Source organism: Balaenoptera borealis, assembly GCF_965194805.1.
Source record: "Balaenoptera borealis genome assembly, chromosome: 1".
Taxonomy (NCBI): domain Eukaryota; kingdom Metazoa; phylum Chordata; class Mammalia; order Artiodactyla; family Balaenopteridae; genus Balaenoptera; species Balaenoptera borealis.
Window position 1 is genome coordinate 185,408,137 of NC_138860.1, and position 21,270 is coordinate 185,429,406.

Below are 21,270 nucleotides of genomic sequence, written 5' to 3' on the forward strand. Positions count from 1 at the left end.
AGGAAGGCCTGGAGAATTCCAAAGCACCTAGTGGTTTCTAGACGGGATCCTCAGCCCAGGTCATAAAACCTCTCAGATTCAGGCAGGCTCACTGTCCTATAGGCTCTGTTGACACCAAGGACCTGGTCTAAGATCCTTCTCCTGAGCCCAACTCAGACGTGAAGGAGCGTGGGGCCAGCGAGAGAAAAGTGAGTGTGAGGAATGACCACGTGGTGTGAAGCCAGTGGGTGGAGAGGGCCCTGGACCCCGGTCAGGAGACCGGGCAGGCTCACCACTTACCAGCTGGGGGACCTTTGGAAACTGCCAAACGCCCTTCAGGACAGAGGTTGGATTATCATTAATGAGCATCAATAAGAAACACTATTTGTATTATTTTAATTCTCCCATTTGTTAAGTTCTGGTAATGATGATTAGTAGCAAAAATGGACTCTAAGCGGGGGAGGGGTAAATTGGGAGATTGGGATTGACATATACACACTACTACATATAAAATAGATAACTAATAAGGACCTACTGTATAGCACAGGGAACTCTACTGAATACTCTGTAATGGCCTATATGGGAAAAGAATCTAAAAAAGAGTGGATATATGTATATGTATAACTGATTCACTTTGCTGTACACCAGCAACTAACACAACACTGTAAATCAACTATACTCCATTAAAAATTTTTTTAAAAATGAGAAAAAAATGGACTCTAGGGACGTGGCAGGAACCTTGAGGCAGAGGCTGCGTGGCCCCAAGAGAAGGGGCGGGTAGGAAGAGCAGAGACCAGGGGCCAGATGTGCATGGGAGGGACGGGGAGGTCAGGTCGGGGGGGAGGGCGGGCTCCCACCTGGGAGAAGACGTTAGCTGCGTAGGCGGCAGCCGTGGTCAGGGAGGTGAAGAAGGTGGCCTTGCCCGCCGTCTGGATGGTATGGACCATCCGCAGCTGCGGGTCTTCCAGGTGGGTGGCCTGGCGGTAGGTGTTGATGAACACAAAGACGTCGTCCACGCCTACGGGAGGGAGTCCCGGGCCAGCAGGGCTCAGGATCACTCTGCTGTGTCCATGGTCAGACCCAACCTGGGCCAGGAACCCAAGCCCCACCCTCCATGCTCCTTGGTCCCCACCCCCGCCCCCACCAGAACCAGGCCCTTTCCTCCAAATCTCAGCCCCCTTCCCACCTTTCCCACCATTCTTAACCTCCACCCAGAATAGCTACCCATTCCTTCCACCCCTTGGGGGCTCCACCCATCATATGCCAAGGATCACCCACCACTCATAGCCTACCCACCCACCACCCCAATTCCAAGGCTCCGAGGTCTGAAAGGGGACTTTTTGGAGCCCCCATGGAAGCCAGGCTTTGCCTCCTGGAAGAAGGCCCTTCTGGGGACAGAGTTCCCAAGTTCCCAAGGCCCATTACCATGGCAACAGAGGCAACTCACCAATGCCCACTATCACAAAGGCAGCCACCCCATTGAGGATGCCCAAGTACTGGATACCAAAGACCACATGGTACAGGAAGAGTGCCACCAGGCAGCTGAGGCCGATGCTGGCAATTCCGAAGAAGGACAGGAACACTGGGCAGGGCAAGAGGCACAGGGGACGGATAGAGTGGGGGGACCCAGAGGAACACACCTCTTCAGTGTCCCTGACCCCTGCTGGGTCCTGCCTCACACCCCCCCACCCCCAGGGAGTACCTCCACCACCCCATCTGAGCCCAGCACAGTTTTCTGCACCCAGAGAAGGGGCTGGGCAGGAGGACTGAGTGGCAAATGAAGCCATTTTTGAGTAAGTCAAGTTGTTTATGGGCCCTCATCTTTTCAGAACTTGTCTCAAGTGCTAGTAGGGAATTATTATATATTTACATCTGTCACCCCAGTAGACTAGAGGTTCCATGGGGGTAGGAAGTGTGTCTGTGATGTTCACCATGTGTCTGGATCCCTGGCACCTTAGAGCATCTGGCACATAGTTGGTGCCCAATTAATATCTGTTACATGGACGAATGAATTTCTTTTCCATTTTTGAAGGTATGATTCACTTGAGCAACAGAGAGTACCTACTGTATATGCAGAAAGAAGCAGCTAGGGTATATGGGGAGATGGTGGTGGAAAAGTAAACTGGGGTACAAAGGGCAGCTGACTGGCACTATAGAACAGGCTACAGAATAATTCATAAGGTGTCCAATACTCCAGACTCCCCAAAACTTATCAGCAAGTTTACTGGCAAGGAAATGATGGTCAAAGGGAAAAAGGTTCAACTGTGGGAGGTCATGGGGATGGGGGCCCTTGGGCATGGCCCAACCTGCCTCTGAACCTCAGTCTACCTGCCTGGGGTTAGAAGGTGATGTCTGAGCACCCCTCCCACCAGTTCTGACATAGTGGATTCAAGACCATTTCTGGCATTCCTGAGCAGGAAGGCTTTGTCCAGAGAGAAGCACACTGGAAGAAGAGAAGGGGCTGACTCCACGCGGGGCTTTTGAAGAAACCCTACCTGAGCAGGAGGTGAGAATGTAGACGAGGGCGGCAATGCAGCTGCTGCTGATGAAGGCCAGGAGCATGTCATTGTTGAAGGTTCTGCGAACCTCATAATCAAAGAGGTCCGTCCCCCCATACAGAACCTGCACTTTGCTGAAGAAGGGAGGACACAGAGAGAGGAAAGACGGAGTGGATCAGAGATAGAGGAGGACTGGGAGCCATCCACCTCACCAGTGTCTCTTTACCTTGGCTGTACATTATGATCACCTGGGGGACTTCCAAAAATCCTGATGTCCAGGCCATACTCTAGACAAATGAAATCAGAATGTCTGGGGTGGGACTGAATTATCAGTGAGGTTGAGACCACTGCTCTACACAAATAATAATCAATTATAGCCAAATTCTATGTCATCTTCCAATTCTCAGTTATTCACAGCAAAATTCTAAATTCACACCAGCTTCCAGACACTGTTTTACACTGCTAGTGTGCATTTAACAGCAGTTATTCTTAATAAGAAAAACTTAACCAAGCTGGTCAAGTTGAGTTTAAAAATACAAACAGGAGTGAGATCTGCTTCTGGCCAAGATGGAGTAACAAGATGAAATCTAGATTTACCTTCCCAGTGAAACTAATGAAAAACGTAAGAAAATACATGAGACATGAGATAACAAAGAATGGTGATCTCTGAGAGGTGAGAAACAAAATGGACCCTATGCTTACTCTGCCTTACTGGCTTGAGAGAGTTTCCAGGCTTCACTGCAGCCTAATATATGGGTTAGTGACTTTTCAAAAGAGGCTGAAAGTTTTCCAAACTTGATGAAAACTATAAACCCATTGATTCAAAAGGCTCAAGCAAGGGACCCCAAGCCCCCCAAACCATGAATAAAACAACAACAATGCACATCATAATCAAATTCCTCAAAATCAGTGACCAAGATAAAATCTTAAAAGCAGCCTGAGGAAAAAGATGCATTACACACAGAGGAACAAAAATAAGCATGACAGCAGATTTCTCTTCAGAAACAATGCAAGTGAGAAGATGATGGAGCAAGGTCCTTTACCAACTGGGGAAAAAGTCAACCCAGAATTCTATACCCAGAAATCTATATCTTGAAAAATATATTTCAAAAACAAAGGCAAAATAAAGACTTTTTCAGTATACAAAAGCTGAAAGGGGGCTTCCCTGGTGGCACAGTGGTTAAGAATCCGCCTGCTGATGCAGGGGACACGGGTTCAAGCCCTGGTCCAGGAAGATCCCACATGCCGCGGAGCAACTAAGCCCGTGCACCACAACTACTGAGCCTGCACTCTAGAGCCCGGGAGCCACAACTACTGAGCCTGCATGCCACAACTACTGAAGCCTGCACGCCTAGAGCCTGTGCTCTGCAACAAGAGAAGCCACCGCAATGAGGAGCCTGCGCACCACAATGAAGAATAGCCCTCATTCGCCATAACTAAAGAAAGCCCGCACACAGCAACTAAGACCCAACGCAGCCAAAAATAAATAAATTTTTTAAAAAGCTGAAAGAATTCATCTCCAGTACACCTGCACTACAAGAGATGTTAAAGGAAGTCCTTCAGGCAGAAGGAAAATGATTACAGATGGAAATATACATTTACACAAAGGAATAAAAAGGACTGGAAATGGTAACACATGAATAATGTCCAAAATTTTCTTATTCTTATGGAAATCTTTTAAAAAGATAACTGACCGTTTAAACAGAAATAATAATAATGTGGTATGGGGTTTATAACATATATGAAGATAAAATATATGACAACAATAGCATAAAGGCCAGGAAGAAGGAAATGGTGGTATACTATTCATATATAGTATACACTATACATGAAGTGGTTTAACATCATTTGAAGATACACTGATAATTTAAGGATGTATACTACAAACCTTAAAGCAACCACTAAACTAAATATTTATAGCTAAAAAAAAACAAAGGAAATAAAATGGAATAATAAAAAATTCTCAGTCTAAAAGAAGGCAGAAGAGAGGAAAAAGGGAACTAAGAATATATGGGACAAAGAGAATAAAATAAAATAGTCTGAAGTCTAACCATATTAACAATGCATTAACTGTAAATGGTCTAAACACCCCAATTAAAAGGCAGAGACAGTCAGATTAGATTTAAAAAAATCAAGACCCAGCTGCCTACAAGAAACTCACTTTAAATATAGACACAAATAGGTTAAAAACAAAAGTGCAGGGCTTCCCTGGTGGCGCAGTGGTTGAGAATCTGCCTGCCGATGCAGGGGACATGGGTTCGAGCCCTGGTCTGGGAAGATCCCACATGCCGCGGAGCAACTGGGCCCGTGAGCCACAACTACTGAGCCTGTGCGTCCGGAGCCTCTGTTCCGCAACAAGAGAGGCCGCGATAGTGAGAGGCCCGCGCACCGCGATGAAGAGTGGCCCCCGCTCGCCGCAGCTGGAGAAAGCCCTCGCATAGAAACGAAGACCCAACACAGCCATAAATAAATAAATAAATAAAAATTTAAAAAAATAAAGTGCAGAAAAAAATATACCATGCTGACATGAATCAAAAGAAAGCTGGAGTGGTTACATTAATAACAAATGAAATCAATTTCAGAGCAAAGAATATTACTAGGGATAAAGAAAGTAATTTAAAAATGATAAAGGGCTCAGTTCGTTAAAAGAATACAACAATACTACATGCTTTGGACCTAACAACAGAGTTTTAAAATACATGAAGCAAAAACTGATAGAAATGAAAAAAGAAATAGACAAACCTGCAATTATAGTTGAACATTTCAAAACCCCTTTTCTCAATGATTGCTAGAACAATTAGACAGAAGATCAGTAAGGATATAGAAGACTTGAAAAACATAATCAACCAACTTGACTTAATTGACATTTATAGAATACCCCACCAAACAACAGCAAAATATACATTCTTTTCAAGTGCATAGGGAACATTTAGCAAGACAGACCATACCCTGGACCATAAAACAAAACTCAATAAATTTAGAATAACTTAAGTCATACAAAGCATCTTCTCTGACCATGATAGAATTAAATTCAAAATTAGCAACAAAACACTATCTGGAAAATTCATAAATATTTGGAGACAAACACATTTTTAAATAATACAAGGGTCAAAGAAGAGATCAAAAGGGAAAATTGAAAGTATTCTGAATTGAATGAAAATGAAAGCATATGTCAAAATGTGTGAGATGAGCTAAAACAATGCTCAAAGGTAATTTTATAGCAATAAACACCTATATTAGAAAAGGAGAAAGCTTTCAAATCAATGACCTCAGCTTCTACTGCAAGAAAGAACAAGAGAAAATTATATATAAAGTAGGTGTAAGACAGGAAATAATGACGATCAGAGCATAAATATATAAATATATAAATAAACAAACAGAAAGATACTAAAGAAAAATCAATGAAACCAAAAGCTAGTTCTTTGAGAAGATCAATAAGATTGATAAACTTCTAGCCAGACTGATCATGAAAAAAGGAGATAAAACACACATGAAAGAAGGGACATCACTACAGTTTTTATAAATATTCAAAGATAATAAGGGAATATTATGAATCACTTTGACATTTTAATGAAATGTCATTTGACAGTTTGACAATTTCATTTGACAATTTAAATGAAATGGACAAATTTCATGAAATATACTACCAAAGCTTGTGCAAGAATATAGAAATAACTTTAATAGCCCTATATGTATATTTAAGAATTGAATTTGTAGTTAAAACCTTCCCATAAAGAAAACTCCAGATCCAGACAGTTTCATTGGTGAATTCTATCAAACATTTAAGGAAGAATAATACCAGTTCTATACAAACTCTCCAGACATCTGAAGAGAGGAGAATACTTTCCACCTCATTCTGTAAAACATTTTGATACCAAAATCAAACAGATATTACAAGAAAACTACAGCCTAGTATCCATCATGAACATATACCAATGAACAAAGAATACAAATAGAATCTAACACTATATAAAAAGTATGATATACCATGGCCAAGGGGGATTTACCCTAAGAATGCAAGGATGGTTTAAAATTAAAAACTCAATCAATGTAATTCACCATATTAAACTAAAAAAGAAATACTGTATGATCTCTCTCTAGATGCAGAAAAAACATTTGAGAAAACCGAATATTCCTTATTGATTGAAAAAAAAAAGACACCAGCAAATTAGGAATAGAATGGAGCTTCCTTAACCTGATAAAGGACATCTACAAAAAACCTACATACTTTGGTCAGGGATAATACAGGGTTGTCCATTCTCATCACTTATTCAACATTGTACTGGATGTTCTAGCCAGTGCATTCAGGCAAGAGAAAGAAATAAAAGGCATCCAAATTGGAAAGCAAGAAGTAAAACTGTCTTTATTAGCAAAAGACATAATTAACTATGTAGAAAATCAAATGTAATCTACCAAAAATCTTCTAGAACTTACAAGGGAGCTTAGCAAAGTTGCAGGACCCAAAGTCAATTATATTTCTATATACTAGCAACTAACAATAGCCAAATTAAATTTTTTTAAAAATACCATTTACAATAGCATAAGAATATGAAATAGGGATAAATCTGACGAAAGACATCATATACACCACATTCATTAGTCACAAGACTAATATTGTTAAGATGTCAGTTCCCCTCAAATTGATCTGTGTATCTGACACAATCATAATCAAGATCCCAGGAGACTTTTATTTGGAGAAATGGACAAGCTGATTCTAAAATTCATAGGGAAATGCAAAGGACCTAGAATAACTAAAACAACTTTGAAAAAGAACAACAAACCTGGAAGACTAACACTTGGACAAGACATGGTATAAAGCTACCATAATCAAGACAGTGTAATACTGGTGTGCAAATAAAAAATAGAGCAATGGAACAGAACGGAGCATCCAGAAACAGACTCACATATATATGGACAAAAGATTTTTGTCCAAGATGCAAAGGCAATTCAGTGAAGAAAAAATGATCTTTTCAACAAATGATGCTGGAACAACTGGATAGTCATATAAAAATAATAAATAAATATCGGCACGTTACAATATATACAAAGTGTTTATAGTGTATGCCTTGCACCATACACAAAGATTAATTAAAAATGGAATATCACAGATCTAAATGTAAAACCAGTTTTAAAGTGATCAAAAGATCTAAATAGCCACCGATGAAGATAAATGGATGTCAAATAAGCATGTGAACATCACTGGTAATTAGGGAAATTCAAATCCAAATTGCAATGAGATATCACCACACACCTAGCAGAATGGCTAAAATTTTTTACACTGACCATACCAAGTGTTAGAGAGGTTGTGGAGGAACTGGAATTCTTATACACTGGGTGGGAATGCAAAATGGTACAACCAATCTGGAAAACAATTTGGCAGTTTCTTAAAAAGTTAAACACACACCTACCATATGATCTAGTCATTTCACTCCTAGGTATTTATCTAAGACATATGAAAGCACTTGTTCACACAAAGGCTTGTTCACAGCAGCTCTATCTGCAATAGCCAAACCTGGAAACAACGCAAATACCCATAAACAGGTGAGTGGATGAACAAAAGGTGGCATCTCCACACAATGGATACTACTCAGCATTTAAAAAGAAGAAACCATCTACACATGCAACAACATGGATACAGTTCAAAATAATTAGGCTGAGTGAAAGAGAGCAATCAAAATTGTGCATACTATGTGATGTCATGTATATAAAACTCTAGAAAATGAAAATGAATATACAGTGATAAAAAACAGAAAGTGGTCCTGGGGTGGCAGTGGGAAGGCAAGGTGAGGCAGGATGGAGTGATTATCAAGGGGACATGAATAAACTCCTGGGGGTGGGCTTCCCTGGTGGTGCAGTGGTTGAGAATCTGCCTGCCAATGCAGGGGACACGGGTTCGAGCCCTGGTCTGGGAAGATCCCACATGCCGCGGAGCAACTGGGCCCGTGAGCCACAACTACTGAGCCTGCGCGTCTGGAGCCTGTGCTCCGCAACAAGAGAGGCCACGATAGTGAGAGGCCCACGCACCGCGATGAAGAGTGGCCCCCGCTTGCCGCAACTAGAGAAAGCCCTCACATAGAAACGAAGACCCAACACAGCCAAAAATAAATAAATAAATAAATTTATTAAAAAAATAAACTTCTGGGGGTGATGGGTCTCTTCATTATCTTGATTGTGGTGAAGGTTTCACGGTGTATACATGGGTCAAAACTAATCAAATTGTAAACTTTAAGTATATGCAACTGGTTGTATATCAATTATACCTCAATAAAGTTGTTTAAAAAACCAAACAGGACATTTAAAAACCAAGTAGAAAAGATCTTTGGATTATCTACTTTGTTGAAGTAAATGGATTAATTGATCTTTCATTAGAGTAGAAAACTGAAAGTTCAATCAATTGTTTATTCATTCATTCATTTGTATAGCTTTTATAGAATGCTTTCTAGGTTCCAGGACCTGTCTTAGTTACTGGCTATAAAAAGACATGGGCCCAAACTTTTACTCTCAAGTAGAAAGGAATAGCTCATGCAAGAACAATATTCTTGCCTAGAGCTACTGAAAACGCAGATAAAATTGAGAAATCATCTGTTTAATGACATTAGAGACTTCCTGAAGCAATGAGAACTAGAGGGCTAAGACTCCAGAAAGTGAAGAACCTACAAAAGGTAAGCTTCCCTTCTACAGCTGTGTTTACCCTAGAGGTATTTGCTGATTCTGAACACAGGCATGAGGCTAAAAATCTAGGCAGGGAGTCAGAAAAACTAGCAGAGCTTTGGGCAGAGACTTGCAGAGCAGCATAGCATAAAGCCAGTTTCTTCCTCAGCACTTCTGCCAAATACTGGGGCCGTGTGGAGTATGAGGCTACAAACCTAAGCAGAAAGGCTCTGAAAAACCAGAGTAGAGATATTCTTAGCAGTTTTGAGAGACAAAGATTAGGGTCTGAAACCTGTCCAGGGAAGGGGCTCTGCAGAATACTCCGGGCTCTCAGTTGAACATCTTAGAGAACCAAGGGCAAACTAGAGGTAGGCTGAGAATTTTCAGTATTGCAAACCTGCCTCGACTTCGTGTAACTGCTGACTATTTAAGGTGATCAGTCACAACGCCATCTGCCTAGTGGAGGGAAGGATAAACTTTCTCTGGAAGAAATAACATCATTTGGACCTCAATGTTTTTATATATAATGTTCATCACTCAGTAAAAATTACCAGGCATACTCACAGGCAGGACCACATGACCAAAAACCAAGTGAAAGAACAGACCACAGAAACAAATCCACAAGTTATCCATAATAACCTAATAACTTAATATGCTTAAGAACACAGAGGAGAATATGGACAAAATAAATTAAACGATGAAAAATTTCACCAGAGATTTAGATCTATAATAAAGAATCATTGGAAATTCTCAACAGAAAAACATAACATTAACATTGAAATCTCAATAGACATTAAATGGCAGATTAGATACAACAGAAGACAGGATCAGCGAATTGGAATATCTAAACCAAAACATGGAAAGAAAAGAAAGAAAAGAAAAGCCTGGAAAAGAGCATTGAAAACACATGGAACTTGTGTAAGTTAGGCTACAGGGATGTATTGTACAACATGGGGAATATAGCCAATATTTTGCAATAACTGTAAATGGAGTGTAACCTTAAAAATTGTATTAAAATTTTTAAATTAAATTAAAAAATAAAGAAAGCAGCATGCCAATTACCCAGACTCTTCAGCTTACTTTCCAGCTCCCACCTCTTATTATCATATTCATTAAAAAAAAGAAAACACATGGGACTCTGAAAATATCTAACATTTGTGTAATTAGAATCCTTAAAGGAGAGGAGACAGAGACTGAAGTAGAAGCAATATTTGAAGACATAATAGCCAGGAAATTCCTAAAACTGATGAAAGTTATCAACCCACAGATTCAAGAAGCTCTGTGCACCTCAAGCAGAACAAATACAAAGAAAACCATGCTGACATACATCATAGTAAGACTGTTGAAACCAAAAACAAATAGAAATCTTAAAAGCAGCCAGAGATAAAAAGACAATCATTCAAAGAGGCAACAAAAAGATTTACAGCTGACTTTTCCCAAAAAAATGATGGCAGTCATTACCCAATGGATTGACATCTTTAAAGTATTAAAAGAAAATAACTGCAAATTTCTAATTCTATACCAGCAGAAATACACTTCAAAAATTAAAGTAAAATAAAGATGCCTTCTAGGCAAACAAAATAGAGAATTTATCACCAGCAAACCTGCACTAAAAAAAAAAAAATACTAAAGAGAGTTCTTCAGATAGAAGGAAGATGATCCCAGAGGAAAACATGAAATTGTAGAAAGTAATGAAGAGCAACAGAAAATGTAAATATGTGAGTAAATATAAATGGATTCTGACTCAGTAAAATAATAATGTAATGTCTTATGAGGTTTAAAATGTATATAGAATTAAAATGCATGCAACAAAAATGCAAAAGGCTGAAGGGGTGTAAATGCAATGAATGAGTTCTAGGATTCTGGTATTATCAGGGAAGTAGTAAAAGTGATAATTTGTATTATTCTTTGTAATAAGTCAAAGTGCATGTTGCCATCTCTTGGGTAACCAACAATAGACTGATAAAAAAGATTTTATTAATCCAAAAGAAGGCACTAAAGTCAAGTCTACAGGGGCCCTGGTTGTCACCACTCCTATGAAGCTCTGGGGAGATGGTAAGGGGAGGAGAGTTTTCTTTTTACCCAGGACAGGGGTTTTGTCTCGGCAGCTGAACATATTAAGCAGAGGTAATTGTTGGTATCTAAAACCTTGAAGATCCTTCTACAGCGAGTCCCTCCCAGATTCCCAACCCAGCCAAGTACTTTTCCCTGAGTTACCTCCAATCCATCCATCCATCCATCCATCCATCCATCCATCCATCCATCCATCCATCTATCCATTCATTCATTCCCCAGACAAATCCCTAGTAAGATATTCCTGATACTGCGCTAGGGGCCAGGCCTACAGAAAGGAAGCAGGAGCAATCCCAGTCCTCAACAAACTCACACTCTACTGAAAAATAATTAAACCAGAACTTTCTCAGACTTTAATATCCAAACAAGTCACCTGCAAAGCCTGTAGGTCTGGGAAAGGCCTTGATATTCTGCATTTCTAACAAGTCCCCAGGTGATGCTGATTCAACAGTTGTACTTTGAGTGACAAGGGATTAAAAAACTAAAATACAGAGTGACAAGTGCTGAGGAAATTGTGGCTCAGAGGTGAAATAGCTCGCTGAATCTCCCACAATTAGGTGGAGTAACTGGGATCTGACCCCAGATATATCTGACTCCAAAGCCTGTGTATGCTCTTTCCTGCCTCCCTATGGAGAAGGAAAGGGACTGTGGAAATAGGTAGGGTGGTCATTTAATGAAGCCTCAAGTAAAAGTTGTCCAGGCTGGATCTCAGTGGATGAACAGGGGTTTGCCTGGCAGTGAAGCAGGACTGCGAGAAGACTCTTAGCAAAGCAACTGCTGTAAAAACACACAGGGCGAGGACTCTGAATTAGAAACCCTGGATTTTAATCCCATTCCACCACTTACAAGGCTTAAAGTTTTGGCCAGCTTCCTTAATTGTACTGTGCCTCAGTTTCCTCAACTGTAGGATGGAGATAATCTTAACAGCACCTCCCTCACTGGGTTGGTGTAAGAATTAAGTTAGATGGTGTGTATAAGAGGCTCAGAACAGTGTGTGGCACAGGGTAAGCACTCAGTAAATGTTAGCTCTGATTATTACAGTAGTTGCTCAAGAAAGGAACAAGGGTATTTCAGTCAGAATCATTCCTCCTGTGCCAGGGGCTGACTTGTCAGGGCAGAAGACCAAGAGGCACTGGAGTTATTGCCCTGCAGGACTGACAGATGAACTATCCAATGCTCTTTCCTGGTGGGGAGAGGCCCAGTTGTATTCTCAGACACACATCCCAAGGGCTGGAGGACGATCAGAGCACCCAGTGCCCAAAAGCTCCTTCACATCTCTTAGTTCGTCTCCTCCTAATGACTGCAGAAGGGTAGCAGGAGTCATCATCCCTGTTTTACCAGTATCAGAGGCCCAGAGAAGTGAAGTGACTTGCCCACTATCTCCCTGGATAGTAGAAGCAGAGAGGAACTCCTTATACCCTGGTCAATACTCTTTCCAGAAAGCCTCCTAGCACCACCTCAGGAGAAAATCAATACCAAAGATCTCCAGGGCAGAAGTTCCTCCAGAGCTGTCATGTTCACTAAACCATCAGCACTGATCAGGAAAAGCGTCTTTTCATCTGTCAGAGTGCTGATGAGGATGTATCTGGCTCTGCCCCTGATCTGAAAAGAAAGACCTCCTAGGGAAAAGCTTTGCAGGTAAGGGGATCTGGGGCTCATGAGAAAAGAACCACCTGGAAACCAATTCCCTACGCTAATACAGCCCTTTCCTGGTGCAAACAAGGACAGGCCAGGCACACAGCGGGTGCAGCTGGACTGCATACCTAGTGGACTGCTTGGCCAGCATGGCCACGTAGGTGACCACAAAGCTCTGAAACTTAGCCCGCTGCTCCTCCCAGCGATCGTCCACCGAGTAGTAGTTGGGCAGGGGTGCTCCAAAGAGGATCTCGCTGCGCAGGAGGGAGCTCTTGAGGTTTTCTGCAGAGAGGCCCTCGTCCACATACCAGTAGAACTCCGGGTGAGTCATGGCCAGCTCTAGGGAGCCTGCAGGGACAGAGGTCAAGGGGTCCAAGGAGCTCAGTGGGTCGGTTCCCAACAACCCTCCACCAGGGTCAGCCTGCCCTCCTCAACACCTCACCCCCTTTCTAAGGAAATGGAAAACTGTCCCAGCTTGGGCTACCTCCAACTGTCTCTAATAGAACGGATGGCTTAGAGAAATCACAGCTGTCCAAGGGGAGCAGCCCCCCAGATATGCTCAGGCGGCTCCCACTAAGTTTACTCCTTCATTTCAGTTTGAACCTCACCTAATTCCAAGGCTCAGTCTCTGCAGTCCTGTAACTCCTTCCCATCCCAGTCCCGCCTCCATCTGCTTAGAACCCCGCCCATGTGCCCCTTAAAAGGCAAACCCAAGCCCCGCCTCCACAGCCAGCCTCTGGCCCCTCCCCATCCTTTCTCAAGTCCCATCCCTAATGTACTTCAAACTAATGCACCTTGAGCTTCCTTCAACCCCAGCCTCTCTCCAGATGCCCAGTTCTCTGTAACCACACCCCACCTTCCCTCTAACCAACCTCATGCCCAAGCCCCACCCCAAGCCTAACTCTGGCCACAGCATAACTCCCAGTCTCCCTCAATCCAGGTGTGCACACAAACCTCCTTCCTTGCCTCCCTCAGATCCCATCTTACACCCAAACCCAGCTCCCTGCCCTTCCTCGATGATGGCCCCCAGGCCCGCCCAGCACTCAGCTCCAGCCTGACTCTACCTCACAGCCAATACCGACCCCATCCTCCGACCAGTCTGTCAAGTACTGAGTCAAGAATCAAGCCTTCCCTTAACCTCCAAGCCCCGCTCCCAGCCTCATTAACCACCCCCTTCCCTTACAAGCCCCACCTACCCTCAGTCTCCACCCCTTACAAGCCCCGCCTCCAGCCTCCTTCAGACCTGGTCCCTACAGGCCCCGCCCCACCCACACCCAGGGCTGCTCACCCCGGATGTCGGCCAGATCCTGGCCCATGCCATCATAGTAAATCTTGCCACCCCTCTCAGTGGGGAAGAAGTAGGTCATGAGCGAGCTGGGCGGGGAGCAGTAAGAGTAGGAGCCGAGCGGCAGGTCTTTCAGCACTTCATGGGGCTTCCAGCAGAACTCCCGGAAGCCCGGGTGGTCCATGATCTTGCGCTCAATCTCGTGGATTGTGACCAGCCGCTCACTCGTGAAAATGTTGCGCTCTGCGTCGCCACGCGCCAGGAAAATGAGCTCGATGCGCCAGTGCGCGTGCGTCTGGGTGTTGGCGCTCACATAGGAGTGCGAGTAGTCCCAACGCGAGGCGCCGCGGCGGGCACGGCTCTGATTGGCCGCAGCCGCCGTGGGGGGCGGGGCGCTGGGTTGGCGCCGCCCATTCTTGTCCAGCCCCTGGTTCACCTGCGCTTCACTCTGGTTGGCTGCCAGGCTCCCCAGGGGTGGAGTCTCTCGCCGAAGACGCCCGCTGCGATTGGCTGCTGGTTTCTGAGCGGTGGAGGTGTTCCACAATCCTGGGCCAAGCTGCAGCGCCGCAGGGACCTGGTACTGGGCCCGGGCGGCCGGCCGCGAGCGATTGCCTAGATGTAGCTGCTGCAACTGCTCTGTGATGAGGCGTTGGAGCGTCTCAGAAGTGAAGTCGGCCAGGTCGCGCCGGTTGCGCCCCCAGGACCCAAACTGGGATTTGAGCGCCAGCGCGAGGGCGTCGAAACGCTGGGAGGCCTCATGGTTGCGGATCTCAAAGGCATTGTAGGAGATGTCAATGTCCAGCGGTGGGTAGTAGAGGAACATGAAGGCTGAAAGAGCCATGGGGATGCTGCAGCCGAGGATGAGCACCAGCCCCGCACAGCACGGATTGGTGAAGGCCCAGCCCAGTGTATTCCAGAAGCCTGACGCTGGGGGCCGGGAGGGCAAGGTCCAGTGCCGCCAGCAACACTGCCCCCCTGCCCCAGCTTGGGGCCCCGGCTTCTGGGCCCTCCTAAAGGCCTCACCCGTTGCTTCCTCCTCCTCTTCTTGCTCCTCCTCTAGCCACACATCCTGCAGCAAGGGGTCATCCTCCGAGTCCATAGCCTACAGGAGAGGGAGAGGGTCAGCAGGCTGCAGAGAAGGAGAGGATGGTGCCCTGGAGCTGCAGTCGCCCACCCTGAGTGTTAACCCTGCCCACTCATAACCAAGACAAATACTACAATGGAATTGCATCAAGCAGGCACTTAACTGAATTCAACCACATGTGCACAAAACAGAAAGAAAAATCCTGTTATTTGCCCATCACAACTCCCAACTAGATCAGGGCTTTCAAGGTCACAGAAAAAGGAGAATCACAGCCCAGTTGCAAACAGAAGAGATATTCCTCCTTGTGTAAGGGATATTCGAGGGGAATTTTGACGATGTATGATTTCCCAATTTTTGCTGCATCCTCTGATTTTAGAACTCAAAGCCAATGTGAGGTGTGCCTTTGCTGCAATCACTTTTATTTAACGAGCAACTATAAAGGCATCCAAAAGTATGAGGGTAGAAGGGAAAGAGCATATGGTCTTTGGAGTCAGACCCTAGTTTGCATCCTGAACCTCAGTCTTCATCTATAAAATAGAGGTGGCCATTCCTGCCTCACACGACTGCGGGGAGTGTCAAGGGTGGAAGCACTTTCAGTCTGTGTAGTATATTATCTGTCACTTGAACAGATTTCTTTGCTCCTCTCTGGGGACTGTAATGTGCTCAGCCATTGCCCATGCGGCTCTGCCAGGGCTAGATGCCTGTCATAGTTCTGCTCAAGAACTCTCAATAGCTCCCCACCCCCTCTTTGGGACACTGCAGCTGTGGCCACTGTCTGTCAGGCTCAGACCACTTAATATGCAGCTCCAGGGACGTCAAACCTTTAGGCACAGACAGGGGCCGGGCATCTGTCTCCCCAAGATGTGGGCACAAGCAGCAGGAGGGCCTGGCAGGAGAGGGCAGCCTGAGGACTCCAGTAGGGTGGTCCAAAGGCAAGAGGCCTTCTGGCATCCCCGGGCATGGCCTGTCCCCTTGTCCTGCCTGCCCTCTGTTTGGACGGAGAGAGACACATTATCCAGTTAGAGGCCAGGCAGTGAGAAGGGGAAGCTAATTATGCCAGCTCTGGCTAATTAATGCTGTCTTTCCTATTAACATTCTCTAGAATGCTCCATTTCAATTAGACTGTCTGTCCAGGAAGAGAGGGGGCTGCCCTCAGCCCAAAGAAAGTGAAGAAGAGAGGGCAAGGAGAAGGAGGGAAACAGAGACTGAGAGACAGGACCTGGGAGAGATGCGAGACAGAGAAAGATGAAAACTGGAGAGGGACAGGAGAGTGGAGTTAGGGGACGGAAGAGGAGGGAGGGGGTGCCGAGGGTGGGTGGGAGAGGAAGACTTGAAAGGGAGAGAGGCCTGGAAGGGGCGGGAACTGCTTCTGTAATATTCGAGATTCCTATGGATGCAAACATTTAACTTCCCATTTCTGAGGCCCTAACACAAGCCTGCCAAGGGGATTCTACCTGCACTGCGGCCCAATTTGCTTTAGCAGAAACTTGTGGGAGTGAACCAGAGGCAGCTCAGACTCACCCCATCTCCAAAGGGCAAACCCAGGTCTGCATGTGGAGGTGGGGGATTGGGGGAACCTCCACCCCATTCCCAGCCGCTGAAGGAGGAAGCTGATGGTAAGTAATATGGTGGAAAGGGACAGGGGCCAATTCTGCATTTTTTTTCTGGGGACTAAGTTCATCCACTGGCCTCCAGCCTCAGCCTGCCTTGCCCAGGGTACAGTTTACAATGTGTTGGTGTGTGAGCGGGCCTAAGACCAGGATTCTGAGTCAAGTCAGCACTCCCTGGGTGATCCCTCTATCCCTTTGCTACTCCATCAGGAATGCTACTCCCTTCCCCAGATGTCCAAGTTTAAAACATCTTTCAAGGCCTTGCTCAAGTGTCACCTCTGCCAAGAAGCCTCCCCAGATCTGAACACCCCCCCACCCCCAACCCCCAAGCTACTTGTCTAAGCTTCTCACCACACTTTGGGGGTAAAAACTACTTAGGGACAGGGAGGGAGAGGCAGTGTAGCAGATTGTTAAGAGCCATGGTTTTGGAGGCAGACAGATTTGGGTGCAAATCCCAGCTGTATGACTTAGGGCAGACAGTGTAGCATTTCTGAGCCTCCGTTTTTCCATCTGCAAAACGGGGCTCACAGTACTCACCATCGAGGTTGCTAGATGATATACAGAGCAGGCCGACTACAGTGCCTGGTAGGTGTAAGTGCTTAGGAAATGACAGCTACTATTCTTTTACACTCTGCTTCTCCCCAAAGTCTGTGAACTCCTAAAACACCCATGGGGCCCATTGTATTTGCCAAAGATGGCCACAACAGTATCTCCCACCTCACATGTTCTTCTCATGATGTGACTTTAAGACTTCTCCCATCAAGAAGTAATGTCTGCATTGCTTCCCTTGAGTCTGGGTGGGCTGTGGCCACAGCAGAGCGGTGCCCTGTGACTTCTGAGGCTAGGTAAAAAGGGAGATGCAGCTTCCACCTGGCTGTCTTGGGACACTCATCCTTGAACCCCGCCACCATGCTGTGAGGAAGCCCAAATTAGCCCATGCAGAGAGACCACATGTAGGAGCTCCTGCTGACAACCTGGCTGACAGCCAGCATCAACCACCAGACATATGGATGAAAATGCCTCCAGTGATTCTGGGCCCCCTGCCATCAAGTTACCCCCTGCCTTCTAGCCTTCCCAGCTGAGGACCAGGTACTGTGGAGTCGAGCTAAGCCACCCTCTCCTGTGCCTTATCCTGACCCACAGAATCCATGAACATAGTATATCAGCTGTCATACATCACTAAGTGTTGGGATAGTTTGTTCCATGGCAACAATAACTGAACAATTGCAGTGGAGCCCTGTCGCATATGTGTGACTCTGTGCCCTGCAGACTGTACTTGCTAGATTTAAGTGACTCATTCTGCCTCCCAGTGAGAGCCCCACAGCTCGGTGGACATGAACTCCAAGGAAGCAGGGACTTGGCTGTCGCGTTCCCTGCTGTGTTCCTGTGGCCTAAAATACTCTGGGGAGGGAGGTTAGTGCCTAGCAGATATTTGTTAAATGAAGGAAGGAAAGGGACTCTCTGAAGAAGCTGGGTTTGATATTAGGTAGAACTTTCCCCTGGACAGAGGACAGTCAGACACCAAACAGTATAAGCGTAGGGCAGAGAGTATGGTTTCTTCTGCCTGGGGTGGGAAGGATCTTGGAGAGGATGAGATGGATGAGGAGGAAGTGAACCTGATGACTTGTCTAGCATTCCCCTCCCCACCTCCACCACCATGCCCGCCTTCTCAGTCTACCCCTGAAAAGGAAAGTTGCCAGGTGGGAAATTACACATGGCTCCAGACCCGGCTCAGCCTCCAACTTTCTGTGTGGCCCTGGGCATGTCCCATCCCTTCTTGGTACCCTGTCTCTCCCATCTGGCAGTGGGATGGTAAAAGCCCAGGTCCCTCCAGCTGTGACACCTCCAGACTCTCTGAGAAGCCCTACTTTGCAGGCCAAGGGTGGGGGGGTGGGTGCAACCTGAGAGATTCCACCAAACCAAGGGAGGCCCGGCTGGCAGCTGGGGTCAGACACCAATGCCTCAGCTGGCAATCCTGTCCTCAGCGGCCCCTCCCAGGATGGGCAGCAAATCGCAAATTTGTTTTCCTTTCTCAGATTATGGGAATTGATTCGCTTAGTGCAGAGCTCCAGCTGCACCATGGAAAGGAGATAAGGATGGTTCCTTCAATACCTCTCATTGACTCAGACAAAGAGCCCAAAGTAGGGCTGTGATCACAGGGGCCCGTCATCCTGCCTTCATGATCTCCCATTAGGGCTGTGATCACGGGGGACCGTCATCCTGCCTTCATGATCTCCCATTAGGGCTGTGATCACGGGGGCCCGTCATCCTGCCTTCATGATCTCCCATTAGGGCTGTGATCACGGGGGCCCGTCATCCTGCCTTCATGATCTCCCATTAGGGCTGTGATCACGGGGGCCCGTCATCCTGCCTTCATGATCTCCCATTAGGGTGCTGTTCCTGCTCAGTGACGGACATGTTTGCTCTCTCCCTCCCTCTCCATCTGTCTCTGACACACACACATACACACACACACACACTCAGAGACAGTCAAAACTCTGGGCCTCCCGGGGGCCCATGAACCAAGGTGGACACACAGCCATGGAACATGGTTCCCCTCCTCTTGGGAAAAGCAAATGAGACAGCAGCCTGAAAGGGAACAGCAGACCCTGAGGAGCCTCAGAAGAAAGGACCTGGCCCAATTTCAAGGGCCAGGCTTGGGGCAACCCAAGGCCACATTTGCAGCATTATCCCAATTTTATAACAGAAAAAAAAATCTACATATATATGCGTTAAAAAACCCCATTACTAGTGGTTATCTCTGTCTGGGAGGATTATGGGTGATTTTTATTTTCTTCTTTATACTTGTCTATTTCCAATTTTTCTAAAATGATCAGGTACAGCTGGACTTTTAGAATCAGAAATAAACGTTATTTAAAAATAGAACATGTGTGTATGTGTGTAGAAGGGATTTTGTTAACAGCCTTCGACTCTTTGAAGAGTTACTATAATAGGCATGGGAGGGGGGAGGGTTCTGTCCTCCAAGGAGAGGCAACGTGGAGAGTTGCAGCAAGAGAGATCCTGGTTAGAAAGCAGAAGGACCTGGGGAGAGCGGGAGGTGGCAAATGCCCAATGAGTGAGTGAGTGTGGAATCTTCTATTCCCCTGAGATGGACAGAGGAGTCTTTAAAATGACCAGGAAGTAGATCCTGTCTTATCAGACTCAGAAGGGACATCAGAGCACACCTGATCCCACTCCTTCATTTCACAGTTTAGAAACTAAGCCCAGAGAAGAGTCTTACCCAAGGTCATATTTCAGTGGCAGAGCCAGGACACTTGGCTCAAAGGAGTGCTCTACCTGCTCCATCACCAGATTCTGGAGGCAGTTTTTGGCAGCCCTAGGGAACAACCAGGCCTGGGGAAGATGATATGGGGACCCAAAGAGCCAACATAGGGAAGCTATTTTTAAGGTCGAGGAAAGAGGTATTCTTCAAGTCACAAGCCAGATGGACTTCCCCATCCAGACAGAACGGGGCTTTGGTGGGAGGCAGTATTTTCTCAGACACCCTCAGCCCCACACTGGGCCCTGCTCTTCTCCAGAAAGGCTCCAAAGGATGTGGCCCCATGCCTGAGCTGCCTGTATCCCTGTTTACAACTTCCCTCCTTCTAACGAAGGGTAACAGAACGCTTCCTTCTTCATTTCCCCATCCCAGCCAGACTATTAAAATGTAATAAAAAAATCACATTAGCCTCGCAGATTCGGCTTAAAGCACGTATATGTATATATAATTTAATGGTAATTAGGAGCTAATCAGCTTTTTCTTCCTGTCTAGGGGTGTTTTGCCTCCCTGGTTCAGCTCTAGTTCTTGGAAACATCTTGGGGTCTTTGATTTTCCTACTCTTGGGCTAAGAGATTTGGGCAGAAATTCAAAATGAGATATTTTGAGTCAAACAGCTCCATCTCCTCCTGATGTGCTGCAGTGGGGACATTGTGCCCTTCTCCACTCTCTGGTTATGGATCTACCCCGTTGGTGAATTTAGCTCATCAGAGGTGGAGAAGAGAGGAAAGGAAAGACGAGGGCTTGGTCCCTACCAGGCGTCACTGTCCTAAATCCTAATACCCCATCTTCTAAGAGTCTGCCAGCCTCCATATGCCCCAACTATGTGCCTGCTATCCAGAATTCCAAATTCTTCTTGGATACCTGAGTACTCCATCTCAGGCCAGGAGGCTGCAGATACGTTGGAGACATGGTGATAAAACTGGGTCAAAATCACGCAGATGGGATGAAGCCGGAAACCCAGCTAGCTCAATGCAGAGACTGACACCCAGGAAGAGAATCATAACATAATAATTAGCTGTGCACCTACCATGTGCAAGCACCCTCTCTCATATATCAGCTCTGCAAGGGAGTTTTATAAGCATCCCCATCTTACAGAGTAATAAACAGTCAGAGAGGTTAAGGGACTCTCTTGTGGTCACACAGCTAATAACACATGGAACTAGCATTTGAACCTC

The 21,270-nt window shown here is 45.6% G+C and overlaps 1 protein-coding gene across 5 annotated transcripts in view; it reads right to left on the reverse strand.

Annotated features, from left to right (window-relative positions):
• The window catches only part of DISP3 (dispatched RND transporter family member 3), a 52,940-nt gene that overhangs the window by 18,108 nt on the left and 13,562 nt on the right, over window positions 1-21,270 (reverse strand). For 4 of the 5 annotated variants that reach the window (XM_082351321.1, XM_082351322.1, XM_082351324.1 and 1 more), the window contains 5 exons: window positions 14,125-15,223; window positions 12,965-13,184; window positions 2,475-2,611; window positions 1,427-1,561; window positions 837-997 (listed from right to left, as the gene is read on the reverse strand). In XM_082351321.1, the coding sequence (XP_082207447.1) occupies window positions 837-997; window positions 1,427-1,561; window positions 2,475-2,611; window positions 12,965-13,184; window positions 14,125-15,220 (1,749 nt within the window). In that variant the 5' untranslated portion in view covers window positions 15,221-15,223. The remainder of the gene's footprint in view (window positions 1-836; window positions 998-1,426; window positions 1,562-2,474; window positions 2,612-12,964; window positions 13,185-14,124; window positions 15,224-21,270) is intronic. The other variant, XM_082351325.1, reaches the window with a different exon arrangement.